Source organism: Ahaetulla prasina, chromosome 2 (genome assembly GCF_028640845.1).
Source record: "Ahaetulla prasina isolate Xishuangbanna chromosome 2, ASM2864084v1, whole genome shotgun sequence".
Taxonomy (NCBI): domain Eukaryota; kingdom Metazoa; phylum Chordata; class Lepidosauria; order Squamata; family Colubridae; genus Ahaetulla; species Ahaetulla prasina.
Genome location: NC_080540.1, coordinates 118,337,269 through 118,358,337, shown reverse-complemented (window position 1 = coordinate 118,358,337; position 21,069 = coordinate 118,337,269). Strand labels below are relative to the sequence as shown.

The 21,069-nt window shown below is 39.6% G+C and overlaps 1 protein-coding gene across 5 annotated transcripts in view; it reads left to right on the top strand.

Annotated features, from left to right (window-relative positions):
* PKN1 (protein kinase N1) overlaps positions 1 to 6,674 on the top strand; it is a 79,714-nt gene extending 73,040 nt beyond the window's left edge. For all 5 annotated transcript variants that reach the window (XM_058168665.1, XM_058168663.1, XM_058168664.1 and 2 more), the window contains 8 exons: positions 26 to 117; positions 339 to 515; positions 1,850 to 1,912; positions 2,926 to 3,002; positions 3,892 to 4,034; positions 4,618 to 4,725; positions 5,014 to 5,094; positions 6,128 to 6,674. In XM_058168665.1, coding sequence (XP_058024648.1) covers positions 26 to 117; positions 339 to 515; positions 1,850 to 1,912; positions 2,926 to 3,002; positions 3,892 to 4,034; positions 4,618 to 4,725; positions 5,014 to 5,094; positions 6,128 to 6,331 — 945 coding nt within the window. In that variant the 3' untranslated portion in view covers positions 6,332 to 6,674. The remainder of the gene's footprint in view (positions 1 to 25; positions 118 to 338; positions 516 to 1,849; positions 1,913 to 2,925; positions 3,003 to 3,891; positions 4,035 to 4,617; positions 4,726 to 5,013; positions 5,095 to 6,127) is intronic.
* Positions 6,675 to 21,069: the final 14,395 nt, after the last annotated feature.

The window sequence follows — 21,069 nt, the reverse complement described above, 5'->3', positions numbered from 1 at the left end:
TTGCTTCTGTTCATCTTTAATATAGGTGTTGTTATCTGAGTTACGCCGAACAAAAGAACTGTTCGCTATTAAGGCATTAAAGAAAGGGGATATTGTCGCAAGAGACGAAGTAGAGAGGTGAGTTAACTGGGAGTTAGAAATGGAAAAGGTAAATGCCCAGACAAATATATAATCATAGTATAGAACCGCTCACATGTGCAAGTCTGTCAAGGTCTGTTCTTTTGAATGATGTGTAGTTGTGCACCATGGCAATTATGAAAGTGATAGTTCACATGGCTGAGGATCGAATTGCACATGACTGTCTCCCATCCTGATAATAGTTTTCCCCTTCTTTCTAGCCTGATGTGTGAGAAGCGGATTTTTGAGATTGTGACCCAAGCACGGCATCCTTTCCTAGTGAACCTTTTTGCCTGTTTCCAGACACCCCAGCATGTCTGTTTTGTCATGGAGTACACAGCAGGTGGTGACCTCATGATGCACATACACACCGATGTTTTCTCAGAGCCACGTGCAACGTAAGTGCCACATCAGAGAGAAGAAGACAGACCTTACAGTAGAAAAATTCAGCTAAAGTATTCCTGAAAGGATCTTGTTGGGTGCCATTTTAAATGTTGCTATCCTTTCAATATACTGAAAGCAGATTTAGATCTAGGTTTTCAGTCCTATTTATTTATTATATCATAGTTCACTCTTAGATTATAGCTCCTACAATGGGAATCATTGTTAGCTACTAGAATAGAGCTGGCATTACCTGTGCTGTAGTGGTTTCACAATGTGTTCTCACCTTCAGGTTTTTTATTGCATTTTTACAATTAAACAAATCTTACTCACATCTTATGCATAACTGTGTTCATGTACATTCCAACAACATAACATTCCAATTCAAGTATATTCTATACATTTTTACTATACATTTTAATTCTACTTCCATTTTGTCTATTTCGTTCCCATTTTTCTGTTCTCAATCCAGTCATACCACTTCTCCCATATTGCGTTAATTGTCCAAATCTATTTGTCCTTTCAGTTCACTTGTCAGTTGTATCCACTTCTGCACAATCAAAAAAACTTTTATTAATAAACCTTCAGAAGGTATACTTGTATTTCTCCAGCAAGAAAGTTATCCTTGCTGCAGTTATTATATGTAAAATGATATATATTATTCTTTTGTCATATTTCCCTTTAACTATCCCCAGGAGAAATAATTCCAGGGTATATTCTATTGGAAGTCCTGTTAATTCCTGTAGCCACCTGTGTATTTTCTTCCAATATTTTTTCGTTTCAGGGCACAACCACCATGTATGATAGAAGGTACCTTGTTTTTGACCACATTTCTGACAGTTCAGGCTTAGATTTGGGTATATCCTCACTAGTCTGGAGGGTGCCAAGTGCCAGCGATAGAACATTTTATACTGATTCTCTTTGTATTTTGCCAATTGTTATTTTATAGTTTCTATTCCAAATTTTCCCCCAATTCTCCAAGTCAATATTATGTCCAACGTTTTTTGCCCACGCTATCATAACTCCCTTCACTATATCTTCAACGCTATCAAATTCTAATAAATAGTTATACATTTTTGTTATCAATTTTTCATCTGGACCAATCAATAATTTATCCAATTGTTGCGGCACTATCTCAATTCCATACTCATCTTTATCTTTTTTGTATTGTGATTGAAGTTGCAAATAAGGCCACCAATCTATGATTATGCCCTGTTCTTCCAATTCCTGCCTATTTTTTAGGTTCCATTGGCTGTCAATAATTTCATTGTACTTGACCATTTTACCAGAGTGTTAGGGTGAATCATCACTTCCATTGTCCATAACCAACTGGGAATTTTCTCACCTTCAGGTTTTATGCTGCTTGTGTTGTTCTGGGGCTGCAGTTTCTTCATGACCACAAGATAGTATATAGGTAAGTATCACTATTAAAGCCATTCCATATATTCCGTTTCTTTCCTAGTTTTTTTCTGCATCCTTCCACATCATCATAGTATTACATTATAGTCCTCATTTACCAACCACAGTTGGGATTGGCAACTCCATAGCTACTGACAGAGTTGGATAGTGAAATGTTATGGCTGCAATCACTTACGATGTCTGTTCTAGCTGCAGTCATTAAGCAAATCACCTGTGGTTATTAAACATGATGTCATGTTAGTTTAACTTGTGACTTCCTGTTCCAGGTTTCCAAATTGACTTGCTTTTTGGAAGCTAATTTTGAAGGTCATCAATGGCCATCACATAATTCCAGGACACTGTAACCATTGTAAATATGCACTGATTGTCAAGTGCCCAAATTACAGTCACATGTTTCCGGAGACACTATGACAGCTACAAGTATAAGGACTTGTCATAAGTTTCCTTTTTCAATGCAGTCATAACTTTAGTTACTTAATGAGCAGTCAGTAAGGAAGAACAGTTTGCATACTAATATCCAACTCTTTTCATTTGAGTAACTACTTTCACTTAGCAAGGATAAGTGTTGTTCATACCATTTCTCCTAAGCATGACTTTTGAAGTGGAGTAATGTCTTTAGTTTCTGCCACAAAGAGCTACGGTTATAATGGAAGATTCCTGTGTGAAATCTTTGCCTTAGTACCCTGTTTCCCTGAAAATAAGACATCTCCTGATAATAAGCCCAATCGGGCTTTTGAGCGCAAGTGCTAAAATAAGCCTCCCCCCCCCGAAAATATTTAAACGCAGAGCAGGAAGTCAGGTAAGACGGTAAGAGGAGCCCCATCTTACTCCATGTGCCCCAAAATAATAAGACCTCCCCAAAAATAAGGCCAAGCGTCTATTTCGGGGTTCAAAAAAATAAGACAGGGTCTTATTTTTGGGGAAACACGGTAACTCCATTGTGGCAGTAGGTAACAATTCCTGCAAAATACAGTAGTTATTTTATTTAAAAGTTTTCTTATCCTTCAGGGATCTGAAGCTGGATAACTTACTATTGGACACAGAAGGCTTTGTGAAAATTGCAGATTTTGGCCTCTGCAAAGAAGGTGATTTTGGGGAATGGGATAATTGTCTCCAAAGTTGGCATAAATATTTTAAATAAAATGAAAACATAATGTGTATCTCGGCATTATACTGGCTTGATTAGCAGAAGCTGATCTACAGCTGCTTCAAAAAACTTAGTTGTCAGTTGGGGAGAGAAGAGACTGCAAAAGAGTGAGAGAAGCATCTATTTTGCCAAGGTTTTTTTTATTCAGTCACCATGCATGTATGTGGTAGTCTTATGATATACAAAAATATAAAAGTTAGCAGTGAATGTTGGGGAAAAGTCCCTATTCATGGTTGTTTCTAGGGGTTGTAGTCAATAACATCAAAATGTCAAATGTAACCAGGTGATCAAGTCCCGCACCATTATACCCAGAGGTGGTATTCAGCAGGTTCTGACCAGTTCTGGAGAACCGGTAGGGGAAATTTTGAGTAGATCGGAGAACTGGTAAATACCACCTCTGACTGGTCCCGCCACCATCTATTCTCTGCCTCCTGAGTCCCAGCTGATAAGGAAGAAATGGGGATTTTGCAGTATCCTTCCCCTGGAGTGGGGAGGGAATGGAAATTTTACAGTATCCTTCCCCTGCCAGGCCCACCAAGCCATATCACATCCACCAAGCCACACCCACAGAACTGGTAGTAAAATTTTTTGAATCCCACCACTGATTTTATCTGTGTGTCATGCATTAGGGATGGGGTGGGACTTCAGTTGCTCAGTTGTGCACACACCATTTGGATGCCATTCACCGTCCTCCCCCTGGCTCTGAACAATCCTGTTCCTACTTCAGAACTTTCTATGATGATTTCAAAATTCTTGTTCTTCTCTACCCTTTTGTTGAGCATTGTTGCTGAAGTCGTATTTTTAATACAGCTTTCCTTTTTTTCCAGGAATGGGCTATGCTGATCGTACCAGCACATTCTGTGGGACACCAGAGTTTCTGGCTCCTGAGGTCCTTACAGATACCTCCTACACAAGAGCAGTCGATTGGTGGGGCTTGGGTGTCCTTATTTATGAGATGCTTGTAGGCGAGGTAAGTCACCCTTATGTAATTATGGAAAACAGCAAGTGGGTCAAAAAAGGATTTTTTGAATTAGATAGCAATAGCACTTAGACTTATATACCACTTTGCAGTGCTTTACAGCCCTCTTACAGAGTCAGCATACTGCCCCCAACAATTTGGGTCCTCATTTTACCCACCTCGGAAGCCTGGAAGGCTGAGTCAACCTTGATGTTTGGAAATGGGACTTTATATCCTGTTTGAAGTATGCCATTAAAACATTAAGGGTAAAATAAACTAAGTGGTGTCTTTCAATGTGTGGCATAACAGGGTTGAAATGTTTCACAGGGAGCTTGATATAGCAGGTTAAAGTATTTCTTAATCTGGACAACCTCCAAGTGTGTGGACTCCAGACTTTCAAAATTCCCCAGGAAGCATGGCTATCGCTTGAACTCTGGGACTTCAAGTCTGGAAATTGTCCAGGTTAGGAGATGCTGATCCAGTTTTTCAAGTTTTTCTGGGAATCTAAGATTGGTGAGGATGGATGGAAATGGTTCTTATGGAACGATGGAAGAACCCAGATTGACATCTGATTCTGTCCCAATTGATGTTGCAGTCCCCATTCCCAGGAGATGATGAAGAAGAAGTATTTGACAGCATTGTCAATGACGAAGTGCGCTACCCCCGTTTTCTTTCCACAGAAGCAATTGGAATCATGCGCCGGGTGAGTGCCTCTTGCTTCAGCTGTAAATTCGCCAACAATAAAACTGGAGAAGCGATTTTTCTAATGGGGTTCTAGCATTAGGAGAATGCAGGAGGGACAGTTGAACATAATGAACATAGGTTTAGCTGCAATGATTCCAAACCTGAAATTAGATTGGGGTAGGCAGGAAAACATAAAGCACGATAGCCATGTAAAATACTGTTCTGGGCTTGGGGGAGAAGGTGGTGGATGAGAATTGTTTTGTCTGCTCATTTTGATTTGATGTTGACAACTTCACTTTTTATTCAGCTGCTGCGTCGGAATCCAGAAAGGCGCTTGGGGTCTAGCGAGCGCGATGCAGAAGATGTGAAGAAGCACCCATTTTTCAGAGTCAGTACTTTGTTCCTTTTCTATTCTTTCTTCAGATTGTTAGTTATGGATTCTTTCCAAGAAAGCTCTGCACTGTCTTCTGGACTAAAACTATCAATTGAGACCATCCTTCCCTAGGGCTATATCAGAGCAACCAAGAGAGTGTTCCTTTGTGGCTTCTTAAAGAAGGTCACTCTGTGCTAGTGTAAAAAGCAGATCTCTTATGTCTGTTTTAAAGGCAGAGAAATTTTAATCTATTAAAACATAGACAACTTGCATCTGATCACACGGATGTCAGTTTGTGAATGCTTGTGCTATAAAAAAAGCAGTCTTGATCCACCCAAAACACTTTTACTGTCTAAGTTTTCCTGAAGTGGAAGATTCCCTGCACTGTTTCTGCATCTAAAATCCATAGCTCAAATGAAGTACCTCAAATGAATGGCCACCAAATATGGATTTTGAAAAGAAAGCTTCTTGCTTTGAAATGGATGGTTTTTATTGTTAATTATTGCTGTAAAGGTAAAGGTAAAGGTTCCCCTCGCACATACGTGCTAGTCGTTGCCGACTCCAGGGGCGGTGCTCATCTCCGTTTCAAAGCCGAAGAGCCAGCGCTGTCCGAAGACGTCTCCGTGGTCATGTGGCCAGCATGACTCAATGCCAAAGGCGCACGGAACGCTGTTACCTTCCCACCAAAGGTGGTCCCTATTTTTTCTACTTGCATTTTTACGTGCTTTCGAAACTGCTAGGTTGGCAGAAGCTGGGACAAGTAACGGGAGCTCACCCCGTTACACGGCAGCACTAGGGATTTGAACCGCTGAGCTGCCAATCTTTCGATCGACAAGCTCAGCATCCTAGCCCCTGAGCCACCACGTCCCTAATTATTGCTGTAGGCTTCATATATTTCCAGCATCTTGTAGCTTAATTTGTATACTCTTCTTGCTTCAGATAAAGGACTCATGGTGTGTTATTTATATATATAATTTCCTTTTCTGATTAATATTAGCAATCATCTCAAAGAAGTCAGAGTTTTTACTTTTTTCCCCCCTGTACACAGAGCATTGAATGGGAAGCTTTGCTGGCTCGTAAGATGAAACCACCGTTTGTGCCAGTAATTAAGGGCCGTGAAGACATCAGCAACTTTGATGAGGAGTTTACTGCTGAAGCAGCTGTGCTGACACCACCCCGTGAATCACGGCCCCTCACCCAAAAGGAACAGGATGCCTTCAAAGATTTTGACTATGTCTCCAGTGTCTGCTAGCTCCGGAAGTGAGGGCAAGGAGATTTCCTCAACACTGCCAGCTCAGTGAGGCAGAATTCTGTTCCTCCGTTGACTCAAAGACACTTCCTCATACTGCCTGCTAGCTCCAGAAGTGAAATCCAGAAAAAAAAATCACATTGCTACCATAATGTGAAATGAGTAGTGTTCACCAATGTATGCCTGCTCTGGGATTAGAAGGGCAAATTCCAATAATATTTCTGCATTGTGCAGAACACAGTATAATTCATGCAGAAAGTTGGGCACCTGCTGGCTCAAAGTGAGAGCAGGAAAAAGAAAGAAAGAAAGAAAGAAAGAAAGAAAGAAAGAAAGAAAGAAAGAAAGATTAACAGCCAACATAACTTTGTCAACCTGCATCTTCATGAAGCTGTTATTTGTCTACAGTGATTCCCAAATTTTCTACTGGAACAAGCAAAACTATTAGGAATCCACCAGTACTGGAGATGCTAAAGTCAAAGGGCCATTCTATGCCCTAACATATTGTTGTGAAGGATTTTTTAAAACCATATTGTGAAAAAAGGGGGTTGCCTTTCTGATACTATTGCTGAAATTTTCTGCTTCAAATTCTAACCCAGAAGGGAAAACTGAATCTCATTCTGCATCACAGCTTTCTGTCAGTATTCAGTTACCAGTGCACAAACTCTCTTGGGTTGTTTTTGAACCAATTCTGTAATTCTGGGCTTTCTTGATAACCATTTACAAAAAGCTGCGGTTTCCCCCCCCCTCAAGAATTAACTCCAGGTTCATGAGATAGACATATGTACCACTAATGTAGGTGTGTAAATTATTATCTTAGCTTTCCTTGGAATTCACAGGCTTTGTGCCCATCCCATAGTGGTGGGTGGGGCAGAAAGCCTCTTAAAGTCCTAACTCCCATACTCTGAACAAATTTGTTTGGGTATTGGTAAACATCTAGGTCTAGATGGGAAATAACTGCATTAAAATAATTGCAAGAAACAATCAAGAAAATAGTGGCACCAAGTGAAAAATTCTTGCTCATGTGATTCTGGTCACCAAATTATAGTAATTTAATGAAAATTACATCACACTTGAACAGTGTAAGAACCTATATTCCTGCACCTGCATAGCTAGTTTTCAGTTAAATGGCCAACAAACCATACACGCAGAGGTTCATTTAATATTTTAAACTGGAGAAGGATTTCTCAGGACAAAATACTTGATTCAGTGAGGGGATATACTTGATTATACAGCAAAATCATTGTGGATTTCAGAGCAACATGAACTCAAACCCATCATTTGGAAATAATGATCAAATTGTTCTGTTTCCATTTTATATCCCAGTTTTCTTGGAGATCTGTACACTGTTACGCCAAGAGAGTATATCAGATTTCGGGAGAAAAAGTGGTTGAGACTAGATGCTTTCAGACAGATAATTTAGACCTTTATAATAAAAAAATCTAGCTATTTTAGTTTATTTTTCTGTAATAGATGATCTGTAGTTAGAGAAAAGAAAGGGAGATGAAGAGATAGAAAACAGGAAAGTTATAAATGAACAGCAACAACATCAGAGCATGAAATGAAATACACAAATAAGACTGGAATAGGTTTGTATAACTCTGTAGACTAAAATGTAGCTGGCTAATTTATGGTTCAGTGTGTTGTGCAAACTTGGTGAGATTGGCTCATGATTTAATAGAAGTCAGCCATTGCCCAGACACTTCTTGCTAATTTGTTAGTTTTATCAACAATTTTGCCTCTAGTATCCCTAACTTTCACTAGTGATAATATATTTGTGCTAGCCCTATTCTGCCACTAAGAAGATATACTGTACAGGGCTAGATAGAGTTTTGAGTTATTGCTCTGGCAATTAAAATATTCATGAAGAAAGAGGCAATGAGAAAGGAGAAGGTCTTTGCGGTGTGTCTAATGAAAGCACAATTCTTTTCAAAATGCAACATCTACTATTATAATTGTCCACATTAAAATAACTTCATTAAGTTTGTTCTGCATCAGGATGACCTGTCCTAGAGAATGATTGGTTGCCTTTCTTCAGCTGTTACTGGGAAGTATTCTACTTTTTTTAATAATCTGACTTACTTCCTTACAGATGATCTGAAATTTTTGAATGCAGATATAGAGGAAAGGAGCATAAACAAAAATGGCAATATCTCAAGTGCAATACATTATCTTTTTAAAAAAAAAAAATAGTAAGCTGTGCCTAGCATTATGAGTTATGCCTGGGGTAAAAACATTTTTAGAGGTCACTGCCATCACTTTGTGTAGAAGGATTGCCAAAGTATGTCCCTTTAAAATACATTTGGTCAAGAGATTAGAACAAACCTGCCATTTTTAAGAAAGGCAAGTCTGATTTGTTACATAAAACGGGACAGAATTTTTATATCTTTCATTTTTTTTCTCTCAAAGAAGACTTTTCAAGTCTCATGTAGTCCTGTACCAGAACTGAAATATTGGAACAGGCAATAATTTTCATTTAAAGAAAGCAACAAAGTTTCCTTCTAGATGTAAACCACTGTTTCAGAAGAGTACAAGCATGAATTTGTTGCTGTGTTGTGCATGGTAAGGAAAAGGTGCAGTCACCCTATTGGGAAGGATTAAGAATGAGGCTTAGAGAAAACTCAAGCATATATGTGATTTATTTAAGGGGCTTGAGGTTTTAATTTTTGTTTGCTCCTTCTGTACCTCTGTGTTACATTACCAGAAGTGGACTGCACACATCTGGACAACCACTAGATAGCAGCAATGCAGAAAACATGATTCTAGCAGTCATCTGGATTTTTTGCAGCTCAAAAATGGCAGACCACTAGTTGCTTGCTTTTTTTAAAAACCACCAGAAAAGATGGATGCATTCATTATTTTTAATTGCAGCATATCCAGCTATAAAATCAGAACATCAGGTTTCAGTCCTCAATAATGGAGATAATCCTGGTGCAATCTAGATCACAGAAATTGCACAGCATTTCAACATGAATTCTGAAGAACAGCCTTTATTAACAGAAAGGGTTTTAACTTCCTGTGTGCCTCCTCTTCTGCCTTTTAGATCTTTTCCAAGGCATGTCCAATCTTAGTAGCTATGTGAATTTGTGCTATAAGACACTATCATGCTAAAACTGTCTTGTTCATTAAGTTTCCTTTATTATTGTTACTACCTCTGTTGTCTGACCAGGACTGCACTGTGTTAAAAGCTGAGTTTTAAACTGTATACATTTCACTATAAATGTATTGAGTTTATCAAAATATTGGAAGATTTTGGCAAAAACAAAAATTCCTTTAGCTGAACATTCATAATTCAAGAGGTAGGGCATGTGAAGGGAATTCTAGCCTTCCTTCAAATTAGATTCGTAGATTCTAGACCAGGGGTGTCAAACTCAAGGCCTGGGGGCCAGATCCAGCCTGAAGGTACTTGGATCTGGCCCGCAAGGCCGCCCTAGAAACAGTGAAGGACCAGCCCGTGGTACTTCTGCCAGCGAAAACAGAGCTCAGGAGGTCTGTGTGCAGCCCTTCGGAGCTCCATTTTTGCTGGCAGAGGGTTGCAGGAAGCTGTGGCAACCAAAAACAGCTTGGGCGCCTGTTTTCTCTGGCAGAGCACTTGGGCCACCACAGACGCCCCCAACACAAGTGACATTGAGCTGGCCATGCTCATCTTGGCCACGCCTATCCTGGCCCGTCAAAGTTAAACACAGTCCTAATGCGGCCCTCAATGAAATCAAGTTTGACATCCCTTTTCTAGACCCACAGTCTTAGTTCTACAGTGGCATTTTAAGTAAAGTTTGGCAGCAGAGAGGAAATTAACATGAGTTTCCATAAGAAGGAATGTAATCTGCTGAATGCGGAGTACTAAGACCAAATTCCTAAGTCTTAAGACTATAGAGTAAATGTGTGCATTACAATAAAGTACAAATAGTTTTCCAGGAAAGTTGTTGAATTAGGTGCTCATTCTCCTTTATTGCCTTGTTACAAAATAAACACCTTGTTTATAATGCATATCCTTGTACTAGATGAACAGTGACTACAAAAAGGTGACCTTATGACTCTAGACAGAGATCCAATTACTGTGAAATTACTCCATATTAGTCTGGATTGTCTTTTATATAACATTTGTTTTTGCAACATTGAAGCCAGTGGAACTGAATCATAAATTGTGGCAAGTTTGACTTGTCCCACTAGATTTTGTAGTCTCAGTACTACACTGATAACTTAAAGATAAGTTTCCATAATGCCATTAGATGTGTTGGGACTCTGCATGAAGAACATAAATACCCTATCAGTGCTTGGTTGGATTCAGTTTCGCAGCACCAATTAATTTGTCTTTTGAAACTAGGGAAATTTCTCTCTCTTACAGAGGGAGGAAAGAGATGGTTTTGGGGCAAAGATAAGATGACTGCTTCAACTAAACAGCTCATAAAGCATATCCCTGTATTAGGAAACTAGTACAGACCTTCATCTGAAACATCACCTCTTACTACTTTGGAGTAGTTACTTTGGATAACCAAAGTTGCTCTTGTAAAAGTTTTCTAATAGTTTCATATTCATTTCTTCTTCCACTTAATATGCTGTATTTTTTATAATTTAAGTACAAGTAATCTTTGTTTAGCTACCACAATTGGGACTAGAAACTTGGTTCTTAAGCTAAGTAGTTGCTAAGTAAAACTGATTGTACTTATAGCAATAGCACTTAAACTTCACAGCCCTCTCTAAGCAGTTTACAGAGTCAACATAATGCCCCCAACAATCTGGGTCCTCATTTTACCCACCTCAGAAGGATGGAAAGCTGAGTCAACCTTGAGCCTGGTGAGATTTGAACTGCCAATTTGCAGGCAGCCGGCAGTCAGCAGAAGTATTTTGCAGTACAGCACTCTAATCACTGCACCACCGTGGCTCAATTATGACTTTATTTCATCTTTCTTTTGCTTTACAGACCTGCAAGGATTGTAAAATTACTTTTTCATTACATAGTAATTGCAAACAGTCACTAAGCAAGGCAGTCACTATCTGTAGAGGGTAACTGAAATAAATGCTGAATTCGTACACAGGTAACCCAATTTACAACTATTTGTTTGGTGATCCAAGTTACAATGGCACTGAAAAAAGTGACTTATGATCAGTTCTTGCATTTATGACTCTCACACCATCCCCATGGTCACTTGATCATAATTCAGGCGCTGGGCAATTGGCATGTGTTTAGATGGCTGCAGCCTCCTGGGGTCACGTGATCATCATTTGTGACCTTCCCAGCTGGCTTCCAACAAGCGAAGTCAATGGGGGAAGCCAGATTCATTTAACATCCACCTTGCTTAGCAATAGAAATTATGTACTTGACTGTGGTTGTATATTGCAGACTACGTGTAAAGATTGATACCCAAGTTTGAAATAATAAATTAGTATTTCTCCACAGCGAGGACCTTTAATTTATTAATCCCCACATTCCCCATATTGTATACCTATATTGTATATGACAATATGATGTGGTCACTATCAGTAATAACTGCACACCACCAATTATGAGTCTTTATTGCATGGGATTGTAGTTTGCGAGAGGAAAATACTATCTCTGTTGAGCTATTGGGAAGAGCTATTGAAATGTCTATGTAGGTAAGTCTTTTATCTGCTTGCCTATTACTGAAATGACCCCCAATCAAGAGATTGTGGTGGGGCTTAATCTGCAATGTATGCAGTAAACCAGACTGAGTCGGGACACTGAAGATTGGATTTTTAGCAATCTACCCTATTTGGTTTCACTTTCAATCTGCTTGAAGCAGAAGAGACAGCTTCTTGGGAGGATCGCCCTCTACTTTTTGCTGGCCCTTTTTAATGTATGTATGGAGACTACAAAGCCTCCCATTAACTAAAACAGGAGGGGGAATCGCCGAGACCAGCCACTTCTTAGATTCACACCCCACCTGTACTTCAGGGGCTCACAAAGTCATAGAGACCTCCTCTCTTTCTTTCCAATCCTGGGCCTGGGGCTGAAACAAAACTAGCCCAAAGTCAGGCAATGCGTTTTCTGAGTCCCTCTCCCCTTAAACAAATTGATCTTTTGCGGTTTGATATGATAAAGTATTGTACACATCTGAGAAGGTAAGGTCCAGCTAAAAGAATAAGCAGTAATGCTTATTAAGCATTTATTTTTTTAGCAGTTATTTTTTTCCAGCAGATGATCCACCAGCATCCCCCAAACCAACAAATGGTTGTCGAGGGCGGCTCGGGAGGGCTGGTTGCAAAGACTGCTGAAAAGCATCTCTAAAAGCAGGTCGTAACGAAAGCGGTCAGGAGGGAAAGAGAATTACTTGCCGCACCGCTTCTAAGGGCTATTTTTTTTAATATATATATTGTTTCGATTCTCAACCTCGCCCGGCCCTTCCGGGAACATAGCGGCTCCCGGAAATTTACTGGCGGGAGTTCAAGAGCGATGTGGCTGCAGCCCTGGGCTGGGGCGCAGCTCGGCTCACCATCTTCCGGGCTGTGAAATTCAACTAGTAGTAAGAGTAGCCGGCGAGACCTTCGTGGGAACGTACGTGCTACTAAACTCTTATGGAGGCGCCCTCGGAAGCGGCACGTAGTGCAAGGCGCCCCATTTTTCCGCCTTTTTTTTTACAGCTCAGCTGCTGCAACAAACAGCTGCAGTTTACCGCCACCTCTTGACCCTACAGCATTGCGGACCTTCCCCTTCTGCAAAGGTAACGCGCCCTTCCCCGGCGCTCCGCTCCGCTGAGTCTCAAGGCGGGGCTCCCGGCGGGTTTCTTTCCAGCTCAGGCGAGGAGTAGTTCAGCGTTTTCGCCTTCCTATTTGACCTACGATTTAGCTACGCTTTTGCCTCTCAAGGACTCAAGGAGTTAATTCTGAAGTGGTGGCTGCGGCCGCTAGGCTGGTGGAAGCGGACCCGGAGTTGAGATGGCTGCAGCTGGTATAAATAGTAATAGAATCGGCTTCGGGGATATTGACAAAGTTAGGAATTGGGCAGTTGCAGCATCACGTCGTCGAACCCCCTCAAAAGTTGCAACCAAGAGGGAAGTCCAGCGTTCACTTTCAGTCCTAGGTTTTCTGGCGTTAGGAAGATGGGAGGAGGAGATTAGGAATTTTTATTTTATTTTACTTTATTTTATTTTAAATTTTCCATTTAAATACCACCTAATCTGCGAAGCTCAATGCTAGGAGAATTATAAGAAACATTTATTGATCCCATTTAGGAACCACCGGTCTCCTTCACAGAGAGCCTCGTTAGGAGGGTACAAATAAAATGTTACAAACGTGAGAACTAAATAAATAATTAAAATAGAGACAAAGATAAAGTTTACATTAAATGTTAATTAAAAAGCAGAGGAGGGCTCTCCCTGCATTAATCAGCCCCACAGCTGCTCCTCTGAGCTCCAAGTGAGATGACAGAACCTGGTTTTTAGTTATTTTTGAAAGGCCAGGAAACCCACCTCACCCTTAAGAGGAGAATGTTTCAAACAGCTGGGACAGCGGCAGAGAAAACTCTCTTCCTGGACCCTGCTAGTCAGGATTATTTAATTTAAGGGATCTGTAATATATCTTCCCTTCCAGACCGGATAGGATGCGCTGATGTGATGGGGTGAAGACAGTTTTGTGACCCCATGCTAAGTAGGACTTTAAAGGTCATAAAGGACATCTTGAATTGGCCCCAAAGCAGATCAATGCAGTTTGCATAGCAGAGGTGTTATATGTGCAGTTCTTTGGGTGCCCAAGTTTGCTTGCATGGACACATTTTGTAACTGGATACTTTTCAAGGGCAGCCCCTTGTAGAACACATTGCAGTATTCCAGACAGAAGACCAGGGCACAAGTAACCAAATGGAGAGTCTGTATCCAGAGCTGTTAAAAGACCTGTTAAGAAGTCTCTAACCAGCAACTTCGATCTTTAATAGAGATGGGAAGAAAATAAATAGATAATTAGTGGTAAGTTTCAGGGTGTTTTGCACCCCTTGACCATATAGATTAGTTTGTAGTTTATTCATGTTAGCAATTCTTAAAGAAGAAAAGTGGATACATACTTGACATGTCCTTTATAACATCCTGTTTATTTCCAACTGATACCAAAAAAAGTTCCAAAATTTAATCCAATTGAGATTTATAGTTTAGAATGACTGCAATTTTTCTCATATAACATAAATTGCCGGTATCTGATAGGGTAATTCTTAACTTTTAAACACTGGCTTTTGCAGTTGTACAATCTAAGGAAATTAATAGGTTCAAGATTAGAAATTTCAAATTAATTAGAAATGAATTAACATTCTGACTTTATCTTAAGTATGTTTATTTAGAATTAATTTAGAGAATATAAAGTTAGAAAATAAATAAGCAGGCTATAGGGTACCTAACTGATGTGGAGATTTTTTTTGTTATCTGTATATTTATCTCCCAGTTTCAGTTTCAGTTTTTGCATAACAGAATATCCACATTTGGGAATCTTTCTCCTGAAGTATTTTAGAGTTCCTTAAAAATAAAAAAGGAGTTCAACACTCATTGGAAATGTTCACATTCATGTTTTTGCTAGAAAATACAGGCCCATCACAACCCTAAAGAGACATGTGAAAGACAAGAAAGAAAACATCTATTCCATGGAAATTTCCCCATAATATAAAATGATTGCTGGATGCTTTTATTTTTTTAGTTCTTCAAAGAATTCTTCAGGTCATAAAGCTTTCAATAACATTTAAAATGGGATGTTTTTCATTGTAGCCTTTGGAAAAAAATATCACTGTTATGCCCACTTAGATGGCAATAAATCCTTTTTAAAATTCTTTCAGATTATTCAGATTATCTTGTTTACTAATTTGCATTGAAGAACTTTATATATTTTCATTAACTGTGTAACAGAATCTTAAACATGATTGTAAAAGCTCATTACGTAGAAGTACTTTTGAAGCAGGGGTGAAATGCTCCCGGTTCGGACCGGATTGCCTGACCTAGTAGCGATGATGGCGGGTGGTTCAGAGAACCGGTAGCAAAAATCCCTGCCCCCACCCCCACCCCAGCAGAGCCGCACGATCATCAGAGGGGTTTTTTTGTTTACTTTTAAAAGCATTTTTTCTTCGGCCGAAAAAATGATTTTAAAAATAAAAAAAAAAGTCTCTGAGAATCACACAGCTCAGCTGGGATCGTCAGAACCCTTTAAGGCATGTATTCTACAGCCTCTTCGGCTGAAGAGGTTGTAGAAAAAATGCTTTTAAAAGGTTCTGGTGATCAGGCAACTCAGCTGGGATTGTCAGAACCCTTTAAAAGCTTTTTTCCCTCTGGCGATCCCAGCTGAGTTGCCTGATCATCACAGGCTTTTAAAAGCATTTTTTACAGCCTCTTCAGCTGAAAAGGTTGTAGAAAAAATGCTTTTAAAAGTAAAAATAAAAATAAAAAAAATCAGCCATGCCCACAGAACCAGTAGTAACAAATTTTACATTTCACCCGTTTTGAAGGTAAGATTGAACTTGGAGACAGATTCACATGTACATCTTATCTCCATCACTAGAAAAATCTGCACTATGTGTGACTCACTCAACAGCATGATAGTACAAAACAGATATTTTGAAACTCAGTTAGTTCCCAGATAAAACCTTCCCATTTTTCTATGAAGAAAGATGAGAAGTGGCTGCTCAGCTTCCTTTTTTCCTGAAAACTAAACAGGATGTGTGTTAGACTAACCTCCTGCATTTACAGGTAGTCCTCGACTTGCAGCCATATTTAAGCCCAAAATTTCTGTTCATAAGCAAGATACTTAAGTGAATTTTACCCCATTTTATGACCTTTCTTGCCACAGTTGTTGTAAGGGAATCACTGCAGTTGTTAACTCAGTAACACAGTTATTATGTGAATCTGGCTTCCCTATTGACTTTGCTTGTCAGAAGGTCACAAAAGGGGATCTCATGTGAACCCAGGACATTGCAACTATCATAAATGCATGTCAGTTGCCAAGCATCCGAATTTTGATCACATAACGGCAGGGATGCTGCAGCTGTCGTAAATGTGAAAAAGGGTCATACTGTAAGTCCCTTTTTTCAGTTGCAACTTTGAAGAATCACTAATTGAACAGCTGTAAGTCAAGAGCTACCTGTACTATGTTTCCTCACAAAATGAACAGAAGACATAGAAGGACATACATTTTGCTATAACCTCCCCACTGATCCTTGCTTGGCTTGGTACTCAAATAATTGCAGTAGCTGGGTATACGTAGTTCTTGACTTACAACCATTTGCTTAGTGACTAAAGTTACAGTGGCACTGAAAAAAGTGACGATCGGTTCTTGCATTAATGACTGTTGCAATTTCTCCACAGTCACATAATTCAGACACTTCACAATCGGCATGTATCCACGACAGTTATAGCATCCTAGGGTCCTGTGGTTGGCCATTGACCTCCCAGCTTACTTCCGACAAGCAACGTCAATAGGGAAAGCCAGATTTGCTTAACAACCACATGATTCTCTTAACTGTAGTGATTTACTTAACAACCGTGGCAAAAAAAAAGGTCGTAAAATTGGGCGCAATTGTGGTTGTAAGTCAAGGGCTGCTTGTACCAGAACCATCCTGTTTAACATAAGCCAAATACTGCATGCATAAGACTGTGTCTGCTAGAATATATGGTCAGAATAGCTGCTATTCTGCTCGTCTGGTCAAGAACTTTTTCCAGAAATACTATCATTGTGGCAATAATATCAGGCAATAAAAAGCAGGTGCTGCTACAGTCAGTGCTGAGAGCCAATAGACAAGGAGAAAGGCCCAGGCCCAAGGTAACTGCTGCTGGTTACCAACTACCTCATGCTACCTTGAGAAGGAAAGTGTACATAATTATAAGGGGGAAGTAGGTAAGACTGTTATTATTCTGTTGCTGATAAATATAGTCACATGGCATCAAAGAGCCCAAGAACCTTATTTGAAGTTCCATGCAGGTTGAACGCCTTGTTCCCTGATAGGCATTGTTCTAAACACTAATGTGGGTTTTTCCATATGACCATGGATCTGCGATGCCTTAGCAACCATTATGCATGGAGTATGAATGAGCAACGGCATTTTCAACTGCCCCCCTCCCTCTGCATTTCTCCCCAGGCATGTTTTAATGTCCTTCTTCTAAAATGTTCTGCTGCTTCTGGTACATTTCAAAAACAAATCCAACGTTAGTATAAAGCACTTCACCACTTTATACTTACGTAAGATTATGCCTTGAGAATTTACAGAGTAAGGCAAAGTCCATCTTTATTTCTCAGATTTTGTGGAAGATCTTGATTTTTCTCAGTCTATGAACTTCATCTCTGTTACATAAGAAGGAAGATAATTGGAATACGTTTAGTGGTATCGATTTAAAGGGCCAGTGGGCCAGAGAAATAGGTTTGCAACACAGGTACAAAAACTCTGATACACATCACACAAATCAGGCATAGCATATTTTCTAGGGCTATCTGAATCTCTATTTGGGCATTGGCTCCTAAGTATGTGGAAGAGAGGAGGTAGAAACCTTTCCTGCTGGACAGAACACATAGTCAAGGCAAAATCTATTGGCTGGAAAGGAACCGTTACATTCTCTCTTTAAACCTTAACAGTCACTGACTTCTAGAAAAATCCAACCCTGCCAAGACTGAGCATCAGTGTTCCAACTGTAACCGTCTGTGTCTTCCTCTTCTGTCAAGCTTAGGTGGGTCTCTGTTTTTCCCCAAAGATTTCCTCCCCAAAGTGACATCGCCCTTGTTCCACAGTTTGGATCCTCTGAGTTATGTTGAACATTTTATCTTGTTATCTGTGGTTCCCATCAGGGCGATATCTTACTGTTTTCAAATGTGAGCAAACAAAACAATTCAAGGAAGAAAATTGGTCACAGATGCAACATAGCAAATGTTGTTATTTTTCAAATTTTGGTTTCCAAATGGTACAAATCTTGCTGAATCCGTTGCCAAGGGCTATTTTTTTCTCCTTCATGTGTTCCTGTCTATGTGCATTGTCTTGAAGATAGTGAATGACAATTTTCTGAGAGAACAAAGTTTAAGTAAACTAGTGTTTATCACTTTAAAAATAAAACACTATTATACATATCTTTGCTAAATCAAACTTTATTTTCATCTCAAGTCTTATTAGGAACTTTAATTCAGACACATAATAAGCAATAGTATTACAGGCAGTCTTGACTTACAACCATTTGCTTAGTGACTAAAGTTACAGTGGCACTGAAAAAAGTGACGATCGGTTCTTGCCTTAATGACTGTTGCAATTTCTCCACAGTCACATAATTCAGACACTTCACAATCGGCATGTATCCACGACAGTTATAGCATCCTGGGGTCCTGTGGTTGGCCATTGACCTCCCAGCTTACTTCCGACAAGCAACGTCAATAGCGAAAGCCAGATTTTCTTAACAACCACATGATTCTCTTAACTGTAGTGATTTACTTAACAACCGTGGCAACAATGGAAATTCTGGTGGTGTTTGTGGTTGTAAGTCAAGGGCTGCTTGTACCAGAACCATCCTGTTTAACATAAGCCAAATACTGCATGCATAAGACTGTGTCTGCTAGAATATATGGTCAGAATAGCTGCTATTCTGCTCATCTGGTCAAGAACTTTTTCCAGAAATACTATCATTGTGGCAATAATATCAGGCAATAAAAAGCAGGTACTGCTACTGTCAGTGCTGAGAGCCAATAGACAAGGAGAAAGGCCCAGGCCCAAGGTAACTGCTGCTGGTTACCAACTACCTCATGCTACCTTGAGAAGGAAAGTGTACATAATTATAAGGGGGAAGTAGGTAAGACTGTTATTATTCTGTTGCTGATAAATGTAGTCACATGGCATCAAAGAGCCCAAGAACCTTATTTCAAGTTCCATGCAGGTTGAATGCCTTGTTCCCTGATAGCCATTGTTCTAAACACTAATGTAGGTTTTTCCATATGACCATGGATCTGCGATGCCTTAGCAACCATTATGCATGGAGTATGAATGAGCAACGGCATTTTCAACTGCCCCCCTCCCTCTGCATTTCTCCCCAGGCATGTTTTAATGTCCTTCTTCTAAAATGTTCTGCTGCTTCTGGTACATTTCAAAAACAAATCCAACATTAGTATAAAGCACTTCACCACTTTATACTTACGTAAGATTATGCCTTGAGAATTTACAGAGTAAGGCAAAGTCCATCTTTATTTCTCAGATTTTGTGGAAGATCTTGATTTTTCTCAGTCTGTGAACTTCATCTCTGTTACATAAGAAGGAAGATAATTGGAATACGTTTAGTGGTATCGATTTAAAGGGCCAGTGGGCCAGAGAAATAGGTTTGCAACACAGGTACAAAAACTCTGATACACATCACACAAATCAGGCATAGCATATTTTCTAGGGCTATCTGAATCTCTATTTGGGCATTGGCTCCTAAGTATGTGGAAGAGAGGAGGTAGAAACCTTTCCTGCTGGACAGAACACATAGTCAAGGCAAAATCTATTGGCTGGAAAGGAACCGTTACATTCTCTCTTTAAACCTTAACAGTCACTGACTTCTAGAAAAATCCAACCCTGCCAAGACTGAGCATCAGTGTTCCAACTGTAACCGTCTGTGTCTTGCTCTTCTGTCAAGCTTAGGTGGGTCTCTGTTTTTCCCCAAAGATTTCCTCCCCAAAGTGACATCGCCCTTGTTCCACAGTTTGGATCCTCTGAGTTATGTTGAACATTTTATCTTGTTATCTGTGGTTCCCATCAGGGCGATATCTTACTGTTTTCAAATATGAGCAAACAAAACAATTCAAGGAAGAAAATTGGTCACCGATGCAACATAGCAAATGTTGTTATTTTTCAAATTTTGGTTTCCAAATGGTACAAATCTTGCTGAATCCGTTGCCAAGGGCTATTTTTTTCTCCTTCATGTGTTCCTGTCTATGTGCATTGTCTTGAAGATAGTGAATGACAATTTTCTGAGAGAACAAAGTTTAAGTAAACTAGTGTTTATCACTTTAAAAATAAAACACTATTATACATATCTTTGCTAAATCAAACTTTATTTTCATCTCAAGTCTTATTAGGAACTTTAATTCAGACACATAATAAGCAATAGTATTACAGGCAGTCTTGACTTACGACCACAATTGAGCCCCAAATTTCTGTTGCTAAGTGAGACATTTGTTAGGTGAGTTTTGGCCCGTTTTATTATCTTCCTTGCCACAAGTGTTAAGTGAATCCCTGAAGTTGTTAAGTTAATAACACAGTTGTTAAGTGAATCTGGCTTACCCATTGACCATGCTTCTCAGAAGGTGATTACGTGATCCTGGGACATTGCAACTGTCATATGAACCAGTTGCCAATAATTTCAACTTTGATCACATGACCATGGAGTTGCTACAATGGTTGTGTGAAAAATGGTTATAAGTCACTTTTTTTCAGGTCCGTTGTAACTTCAAAAGGTCACTAAACAAACAGTTGTAAGTCAAATACTACTACTACTTGAATTTGCCTCCATTCTTCCCCAGAAGCTTGTTGTCTTCTTATCTTTCAGTATGAACCATGTTCATATTGTCCTAACTGTGGGTGTGCAGTTTGCAGAATACTAGAGTGCCTCACCTATTGGATGCTCTACAGTAGCCTAAAACCACACACACACACACACACACACACACACACACACCACTTTAATTTCATATGTATTATAATCCACTTTACAAATCCTGTCTAGAGTTAATTCTAATTGTAATTAGTTTGCGTTGTTATTGTTTGGTCACAGAGTCAAGAAGATGTTTAAACATGCTTTATGTTTAATTTTGGC